The 9062-nt window shown below is 55.7% G+C and overlaps 2 protein-coding genes across 2 annotated transcripts; one reads left to right on the top strand and one right to left on the bottom strand.

The window, feature by feature from the left end:
* The first annotated feature begins 997 nt into the window (after positions 1-997).
* On the top strand, positions 998-4366 carry GUCA2B (guanylate cyclase activator 2B). Its single transcript, XM_061186706.1, has 3 exons — positions 998-1090; positions 2232-2418; positions 4121-4366. Exons 1-3 carry the CDS (start codon positions 998-1000, stop codon positions 4180-4182), a joined length of 342 nt encoding a protein of 113 aa, XP_061042689.1. The 3' UTR covers positions 4183-4366.
* Positions 4367-6633: 2267 nt separating this feature from the next.
* GUCA2A (guanylate cyclase activator 2A) lies at positions 6634-8787 on the bottom strand. The gene is made up of 3 exons (XM_061186705.1): positions 8474-8787; positions 7227-7416; positions 6634-6858 (listed from the first exon to the last, which is right to left on the bottom strand). The coding sequence occupies exons 1-3, from the start codon at positions 8546-8548 to the stop codon at positions 6794-6796; spliced, it is 330 nt and encodes a 109-aa protein (XP_061042688.1). The 5' UTR covers positions 8549-8787; the 3' UTR covers positions 6634-6793.
* Positions 8788-9062: the final 275 nt, after the last annotated feature.

Raw genomic sequence — 9062 nt, 5'->3', positions numbered from 1 at the left:
GACGCCCTTGCAGACTTTGCCCACTTCTCCCTGACCCAACCTTCAATCACGGAGGTCATAGGTCATGCACTGCCCCGAATGGCAACTGTGAAATTAAGGGACCTGTGACAGCACGAGTTACCCCCAGATGAGGACGAGCTCAGGCAGGCCCAGCCCCATCACTCTCACAGCAACCTCTTGTGGTGGATTCTATCATTATGCCCATTTGATGGAAGAGAAAACTAAGGCTCAGTCAGAGTCGACGTGACTTGCCAAGATCACGCAGCTGCAGCAGGATCAGGATTTGAACCCAGGTCAATCTGTCTCCAAGGCAGGTGCACTTTCCTCCATACTGGGGTAGGCTACTGGCTTCTGAAAGGCACCGACAGGTGAGATGGACAATACCTGGCCTGAGTGTACCCATCACCATGGGAAATGGCAGGCAGAGACAGGTTGAGGGCCTGGGCAGGGACTGATCAGAACGATGGTTCTTAAATAGAACTGGGGAGAGGGGAGCGGGAGAGGCATGGGTCTGAGGGCATGGAGAACTCTGAGGTCAGCCTTGTATCTGCCCACCTTGCCCTGGACCAACCTGTCTGTCTGCACCTTTTGACCTGAGAAAGAACCCTAGGCTGAGCTGGGTCAGGTGCCTGAGGACCTGCTCTGCTATCGACTAGCTCTGTCACCTGGGACAAGGCACTTTACCTCTGGAGCCTCACTTTCCCTGTCTGTGAAATGGCCTCCCTCTCACCCCGCTCGCTCGCTGTCTTGCGCACAAGGCAGGCGCTTAACACTGCATCATGCTCCAGTGTGCTCTGGGCCTCCTTACCTCTATCATCCCCAACCCCTTTCCCGGGAATGGGCTCTGGGCTTGTCCGGATGCCAGCCAGCTGTCAACCCCACCCTGGCTGGCCAGTTAATGAGTGACCAGGGAGCTGGAACCCGGCCTATAAAGAGCTGCCAGCTGGGGAAGCAAGTGGGAGCCTGGTGGACGGTGGCGAGACACAGAGGGAACGAGATGGCTCGCAGGGTGGTGTCAGGGCTGCTGCTGTGTGGGGTTGCTGCGGTTTTCCTGGTACTGCTGCAGGGCGCACAGTCAGTCTACATCCAGGTTTGTCCTGAAGGTCCCCATGGTGAGAGGCTGGGATGGAGAGGGAATGCTGGGCAATTCACTGAGGATAGCTGAGGACCCAGGGTTCAGCCCAACACCCAATCACAGCCCAGGGACACAGCTGGTGGGGGGGGAGCAGCTGGGATGCCAATGGTGGCTATGATGGTGATGATAATAACAGTAAATTATGGTCATTCAGCATTGCTCTCCTCAAATGCCCCTCTCAGTCAGAAATCAGATGTGGAACAAGACGTGATCCCTGCCCTTGAAGAGCCCAGAGGTCAGGGAGACTTCTTTTATGCTCCCACAACTCTCTGTATTCACCCATGTGTGGGGAGGAGGGTGGAGGGTCACCAGAAAAAGTTGCCCCGGCCGGTAACTCGAGCTGACATTGTAGGATGGGCAGGAGGTAGCCAGGCACAGAGGTCACCGACTGCTCCAGACAGAGGGCACAGCATATGCAAAGGCCCAGAGAGAAGACAGCAGGGAATCTGGGTCTCCCTCCAGGGCAGCTGTGAGACAGAAGGAGTCTTCTGGAAACAGGGCCTGCCTGTGGGTGTGGCAGGATGCCGCTGGGCTGCTGGGTGGCACATTCCTGACTCTGGGCGGGGCCTCCTCGGGAAGGAATAAGGAAATCCTGGGGAGCGGTGTCAGCTTCCCCCTGCAGCCTTGGCTTTGGAGCCCAGCTGGCTAGACTAGGCATTGCCATCATTTTGCCATGTCAGTTCAAGGGCAATCATGCAGTTATCGAGGGTGCCCTGGGTACCAGGCACCAGAGAGCAGAGGAGTTTGATTATGTCCATTTGTCAGATGAGGCTCAGAGTGGGGAAGAGATGGTCAGCCAGTCGGGAAGAGCTAGGATTTGAACCGAAGTCCCCCGGCCTTCAAAGCCCACGCCTTGAACCAATGTGCTCCACGGCCCTGCTCGACCTCATCTCCCAGTTAGCCTGTGACACGGGGGTGTGAAGTGCCAGGCACCACCTTCCACGCAGGCAGTCTTCCGAGTGTGACCTTGACTTTCCCACTCGGTGAGAACAGGGAAGCTCTGGGGGGCCTGAGGAACCCTGGTCTCCTGGCAGTGCCCCACCCCCTTCCTGCTCAGGTTTTGATGCCCTCCCATCTCCTCTCCCTCCTCCCCCAGTACCAAGGCTTCCAGGTCCAACTGGAATCGGTGAAGAAGCTGAATGAATTGGAGGGGCAATGGTTGCCCAGCCCTGGCCTGCAAACCCAGAGCCCCCAGCCCTCCATCTGCCACCACCCGGCCCTGCCACTGGACCTCCAGCCCATCTGTGCCTCCGGGGAAGCGGACAGCATTTTCCAGGCCTTGAGTGAGTCCCCCCACCCCTGGCAAGCCTCCTGCCTCTCATTCTCTCTCCTCCCCACACCCCAGCTCCTCTACCTCGTGTGGTTTCTGTTAAACACCCAGTGGCTGAGAACAGGGAGATTCAAGAAACTCAAGCCCCTGGCCTACCCGGTTTGGGCACTGAAATCAGGCATGCCAGGAACTCCTTCAGTCCCCGGCAACCTGGACAGGGTGATCAGCCTACCTCCAAGACTACACAGATTGGGGGGAAGGGGACACAGGAAACGGACCCACAAAAATGACTGCAATGCAGTGGGATGATAGGGGAGGCACAGTGGTGACACGGGAGAGAGATGGCTCACGTCCACGGTGGCATAAGTGTTACTGAGTCCAACCGCACGACAGGCCAATAAATCAGAGACGAGGTGTTGAGGCATGGAATACAACTTTATTTGGAAAGCCAGCAGACCGAGATGATGGCAGACTAAGGTCTCCAAAAAACCATCTTATCGGGGTTTGGGTGCCAGTTTCTTTTATAGAACAGAGAGGGGGAGGAGATGAGGAAGTAAAGTAAAAAGGCCATAAGTTTTGCAAATGTCCCTTGGAATGGCCAGCCTCTGGGAGGGAATGTGTTAATTTCTTCTTTCTTGCAGCCATCCACAGGGTGGACAGGGTCAGGATGCTTCCCTGAACAATAGCACTTTGGTTTAACATTCAGGCAAAGGGGCAGGGTTCCCCAAGGCAGGCCATTATGTATAGACAGTATCCTTTTAGTGAACAAAAGCAGCGGAAAGCAAAGGATAAAGTAAAAGAAACAACAGATCCAACATGTAGTCAGATTTGGCTCTTCCTTGTTACATAATGGGATCTGAAAGGTTTCCAAGACAGGGTGACATCTAAGCTGAAATGTGAGGGATGAAACAGCTGGCCAGGAGAATGCGGCAACTGGCTAGTATTTTTTTTTCTTTTGATTTTATTGGAGTATCATTGATTTACAATATTGTGTTAGTTTCAGGTGTACAGCCAAGTGATTCAGTTATACATACACATCTATTCATTTTTTTTTAGATTCTTTTCTGATATAGGTTATCACAGAATATTGAATAGAGTTCCCTGCGCTATACAGTAGGTCCTTGTTGGTTATCTACCTTATATATAGTAGTGTGTGTATGTTCATCCCAAGCTCCTGATTTATCCCTCCCCCTCCACTCTTCCCATTTGGTAACCACAAGTTTGTTTTTGACATCTGTTAAGTCTGTTTCTGTTTTGTGAATAAGTTTATTTGTAACTTTTTAAAATTAGATTCCACATGAGTGATAGCATAGGATATTTGTCTTTCTCTGACTTACTTCACTTAGTATGATAATCTCTAGTAGCTAGTATTTATTGAGCACCTACTAAGTGCCAGGCCCTGGGTCAATCCCTTTGCCTGCAAGCTCTCCTCACAACCCCTCTGTCAGGCTGATACAGTCGAGCAGGCAGGAAAACTCAGGCACAGAGTTTAAGTGACTTGCCCAGGCACTGCTAGGAGGACAGAACCTGGGACTTGAGCCCAAGCTGCTCACGCTTCTTCTAAACTTTCTTGCTCTTAATCTATGAGAAGGATGCCAGGCCCCTGCCTCAAACCCTCTCAAAAGCAGGCCTTCTCTGGCTGCCTGGTCAGTGGCTCCTTGGACCACAGATGTTTCAGCTTCAGGTTCAGCTGACCAGTTTTCTCCTCTGCCCAGGGACCATCGCTGCTGACGACTGCGAGCTGTGCGTGAATGTTGCCTGTACTGGCTGCAGCTAAGATGGCCTGGGTGCCCTGAGCCCACCCTGGACACCGTGCACCCCCCCCCAGCCCACTGCCTTCACAGCACCCGCCCCCATCCAGGCTCTGGGGGTCCCCGCCACCACGGTCATCCCCGCCCCCCATCCCACCCTGCAGGGCCCGAGCAGCTGGATCTGGCACAAAGCAGTTGGACCCACCGTCGGAGGAGAGTTTGGCCCCTGAGGCAGCCCTGCTGCTGAATAAAGGTTCCCCACCTACACACAGAGTCAGGTGTCCATTTGTTCATCCCCAGGAGCCATAGGCAGAGCTGCCTAGGAAGCTGGGTGGGTTGGACTCCTGAGTCAGGTATTTTCCTGGTTTCCTCGCCTGAGAAGTTGCTCTATTTCATATCGAAGGAGTGAGGCTCTGGGTGGAAATGAGTCGCCCGTGATCACAGGGCTGGGAAGCCACAGAGCACCCAGATCCATCTGACGCCCCAAGCTGAGCTCAAGGCCTGGCCCAGCTGCAGAGCCAGAGCTTCTGTGCTCCTGATGGGTCTGGGGGGAGGACGGGGGGCTCCATCCCGTAGGTGGGACTGCGGTGGAGGGGGTGGAGGGAGGCACCACGTGGTGCCCCTTCGGGGCTGATTCTGCCCCCGGGCCTGCCTGAGTTCACCTTTACCCTCCTTCTTGGGCTCCCCGGGACTGCCTGGCCAGCTCCATATGGAAGGCCTTCCTTCCCTCTCTCCATCCTGGTGGCCCTAAGGAATATTAATAATACCAGCATCTATTGAGCATTTGCTATACCCTAGGTACTGTTCTAAATTCTTTGTAGGTATTAACTCACCGAGTCCTCACAACAGTTCAGTGAAGCAGGTACTATTCGTATTACCTTTACGAATGAGGAGACCCAGGTGCAGAGAGAACTAATTAGTCCAGGGTCACAGGCTCAGCAAAGTGGCAAAGCAGGCTTCTTCCCAGGAAGTCTGGGCCAGAGTCTATGCTCTGAACCATCACGTTACCGCCTCCCTGTGACTCCAGGCCCCAGCTGCAGCTAATGACACCCAAGGGAGGATGCCCTGCAGCCACTGCATTCCCCCAGGGGCCTTCAGTGCTCTACTAAAGGCCAAGAGCCAGACTGGGAATTCCTGGGAGAAGGGCTTTCCACAGGGTGGCTTCCTCCCCGGCCTCTGTCCCGGGCAGCCAGAGAGGAGAAAAGCCAGGTACAAAGTGGCCACACCCTCTGAACTCAGCTCCCAGGGCCAAGGCCATGGTGGATTCCCCCAGACCAGCTGCCCCTCCTGCCTGCCCAGTTGTGCTCAATCGTCCTGTAACCTCCCAGCCTCCCAGGCCACACCCCTCGGAGCTCTGGCTCCTTCCTGTCCTCCCCCCCGCAGGCAAGTCTGGCTAGGCGCCTTTGCAATGCCTCCTGCGTCTCTCTGGGCCCCTCTCATCCCTCTATCATCACTGCCTCCCTCCCGTCCCCATCCTCTCTCCCCCGCGAGGCCAGAGCTTCCTCCCTGCCCTGCATCCTGCAGGCTCTCCATGCCCACCAAGCCAGAGGAACATTGCAGCGCTGCTCCAACAGTGCCCCTTACCCTTCTGTGCCTCCCCAGTACCAACTCTCAAGTCTAAACTGAGCCCACTCACCATCTGGCCTCGTCTCCCACCTGCCTGGGAAGGAGGCAATAATGGGAACTGCCACTGAGTGAGCACCTGCTATGTGCCAGGCACAAGGAAGAGCCATCTAGACAGAAATAATAATAATAATAATAATAGCATCAGCACAGTGCTCACTCACACTGGGCCCGGTGGAGCTCTAAGAGTTTTCCCTGTATTACCTCATTTAATCTTCACTCACCCCTATGAAGTAGGGGAGAGAACAGGCTAAGTAACCTGCCCGAAGTCACACAGCTGGTAACAAGCAGTGCCTGGACTGACACCCAGAGAGTTTGGCTCCAGAGTAGGAGCATTAGATAATTCTACCCCACCAGCCATCTCATCAAGCACCCCTGCAACCTGGGGAGGAGGGATCTCCCAAGAGATCAGGGGTGAGCAGGGGTGAGAGGAGCAGAGGACATAGTGAGAACTATGGCTTGGGGTGTGGGCCCTGGGGGGAGGGCAGGAGGCAGTGCTGAAGTGGTCAGGACGGGGCCAGATTCTGAGGCCCCTTGAACACTCCCCAGCTAGGGGCTGATCTCATAGCCCCTCAGTGCTTGTGTTGGTCATCCAAACCAGCACAGGAGCTCACATGTGGCTTAGGGATCATGAAAGAAAAGCAGAAGTTCCACCTCCTCCATTGGTGGTCGTTGGATTCAAGTCTCCTCGGTGTCTGTGAGTGGGGGGCAGTACCGATGCTGGCTTAGCAGGAAGAGCAGGGTTCTTGCACTTAGCACACTAAACCCTGAGCTGGCGAGGGCAGGGTAGGCATCCATAAAGTGGGATGAAAGAAGGAAGGAAAGCAACACCAGGAGGACTCTGGAATCTGGTTTATTAGCCGTGGGTGGGGGTGGATCTTGGAAAGCACCGGGGGCAGGGGCTGGGCCTCCCCAGCCTGCCCTCTCGTCACTCCTCCATTCTGGGTAGGTGGAGCTGCGGGGAGGGAGAGCGGCCTGCGGGGGAGGGACAGAAGGTAGCGAGCACCCACCGTCCTAGCATCCAGCACAGGCAGCGTAGGCACAGATCTCACACGTGCTCGGATCCTCGGCGATGGCCTCTGGACAGGAGAAACGGGGCCCCGTGAGAGCAGCTTCCTCTGCCCAAAGCTCCCGCCCTCCCTTGAGCCAGAGTTTGAACATCCGCCACCCAGGAGAAACCCAGGCCTGTCCTCTCGGACCATCGGCACTTTCCACCCCAAACCAGGACACAAGTACTGCAAGCCAGCCAATCAGGGCTGAGAGCCTACCCAGAAAGGCGTTACAGCTGAGACCAGACAAACCAGGACGCACAGCAGAGGGCTTAACAGACCCACCAATCAGAGCAGAGGGCATCCTCGGAATCCCACCAATCAGAACACATCTCTCCTTCAAGTGCCACCAATCAGGGAATTCCTGGGCCCCGCCCTTCAGAGAGGGGGTTACTCACCGAGCCTCTCCAGGATCTCCTGGGCATTGGGCCCCTTGCAGAGAGGCTTGAGTTCTTCGGGAAACCTCGGGGAGCTGCAGAGGATGGGAACGAGGGATCCACCAGTATTTCTAGGGCTCCCAGGCTCCTGGAGCTGCTGGAGGTCCTTGAGCTTCTTCACTGACTCCAGAGAAAAGGAGAACTTTCCATCCTGAGAGAGACATGTCCAGGGTGTGAAGCCAGGCTACAGCCTGCTCCCTGGCCGCTTCCCCGAGGACTGCCCCCTCTCCAGCCCCGGTGGCACTCAAACAGTGTTTGCGGCACGCGGGAGCCAGGTGCTCCACTGCGAGGCAATATGAGGTGGTCAGAGCTCAGAGCCAGACACTGGGCTTGAATCCTGGTTTTGCTCTGCGGCCATGGACAGGTCATTTACACTCTGGGATTCTAGGGTCTGCCTGTTATATGAGGAATGGAGAAGACAGATTTGAAGCAGCAGGGACACAATAGGTGCCTATTAGTGGGAGCCACTGTGCTGATTTTCAGGGAGAGGCACAGAGCTGGGACCAAGGCTCAGGCATCCTGAATCCACGTGGCTGTGCCCCAGTTGTCTTCACCCCTGCCTGAGAGCAGCGTGGGCTGATCCCCTGGCCCCCGGCTCCAGCCTGCTGCCTGGCTGATGTTTGAGAAGCAGTAAAAGGCCTCCCGGGGCCTGGCTGTGATAGAATGGGGCCCCCGATGAGTACCAGGCTGGCCTACGGCTAGCATCCACACTGATGGGCACACCCTTCCGTCAGGACCTCCAGGCTGCCCAGGTGATTCCTGAGACCCAGGCCAGGGCTTTGGCTGAGGAGGAAGGTCTGGAACTGAATCAAGCTCCTTCACTTCCCAACCATGTGCCCATGCCCAGTTACAGAATCTCTCTGAGGCTCTATTTGACTCCTCTGAAAAATGAGACTAATAATCCCTCTTGCCATGGTGATCCTGGCGTTGCAGTGACATACTGGAGGAACCTGGTCATGGCAGGCACTCTGTACATTGGCTAATCACCTGCCTTTCCCAAATTGTTTCTCTTTTCTCTACCTGATGTTCTTTCTCCAAGTTTGAAGAGGAAGGCGTAAGAGGCAGGACTGAGAAGGGGGTCCCTGGGGAAGAGTCACGCCTTAGACATACCCCCCACTCCATCCCCAGAGGGGTGCTCTATCAGGGGACAGGCCCTGGGCCCTGGACATAGAGAGCCAGCTGGGCCACAGTAGGGACAGAGAACTTACCTTCACGGTGACTTCCCCTGCTAGGGCGGCCCAGGCCCCAAGGAGGCACAGTGCAGAGAGCAGGAGGGTGTTCATGGCAGCAGCGCCTAAGAGAGAAGAGTGCTTTGTTCTGGATGCCAGGGGAAAACAGTGGGACTTTTAAAGAGGGCAGGGTTACTGAGTAACCCAGGAGTCTTTGCCAGTGTCTCATCTGCTTGCTTGTCAACTTAACCCTAATCAGATAAGGCTCAAGACAGCCCTGTCTGGTAAGAAAGCAGTCGGGGGGAGGCCGTCAGAGCCCCAGCCTCTCCCTGGGCTCCCACTTTAACCCACGGCTGGGCTGGGTCCTGCATTCAGGACCAACCACTCACACTCACTGATGGCTCTGGGCCAGGCCATGCACCAGGGTGGGGCTGCAGACCCAGCCCAGCCCTTAAAGAGGGAGGCCCAGTGGCAATGCAGGGTGATTAGGGGAGTGGGTGGGCATGAGGAATGGAGGGGCCATTCAACCAGCCAAGGGGCGGGGCAGTTCAAGAAGCGTTCCCAAAGGAGCTTTAGAGAATGGGTGGAAATTTTCTTAGAGAAGGGGCTGAGGGTAGAAGGCCATTTC

This window comes from Eubalaena glacialis, chromosome 3 (assembly GCF_028564815.1).
Source record: "Eubalaena glacialis isolate mEubGla1 chromosome 3, mEubGla1.1.hap2.+ XY, whole genome shotgun sequence".
Taxonomy (NCBI): Eukaryota; Metazoa; Chordata; class Mammalia; order Artiodactyla; family Balaenidae; genus Eubalaena; species Eubalaena glacialis.
This window is presented reverse-complemented; position numbering and strand designations above follow the sequence as displayed.

Bases quoted from the DNA above. Each gene is read 5' to 3' on its own strand.
- GUCA2A (XM_061186705.1), bottom strand. From the start codon at position 8,548: ATGAACACCCTCCTGCTCTCTGCACTGTGCCTCCTTGGGGCCTGGGCC. The intron at 7,417-8,473 runs GTAAGTTCTCTG...TGTCTCTCTCAG, and splicing joins CAGGGGAAGTCACCGTGAAG to GATGGAAAGTTCTCCTTTTC. The intron at 6,859-7,226 runs GTGAGTAACCCC...TCTCCTGTCCAG, and splicing joins GGAGATCCTGGAGAGGCTCG to AGGCCATCGCCGAGGATCCG.
- GUCA2B (XM_061186706.1), top strand. From the start codon at position 998: ATGGCTCGCAGGGTGGTGTCAGGGCTGCTGCTGTGTGGGGTTGCTGCG. The intron at 1,091-2,231 runs GTTTGTCCTGAA...CTCCTCCCCCAG, and splicing joins CACAGTCAGTCTACATCCAG to TACCAAGGCTTCCAGGTCCA. The intron at 2,419-4,120 runs GTGAGTCCCCCC...TCCTCTGCCCAG, and splicing joins CAGCATTTTCCAGGCCTTGA to GGACCATCGCTGCTGACGAC.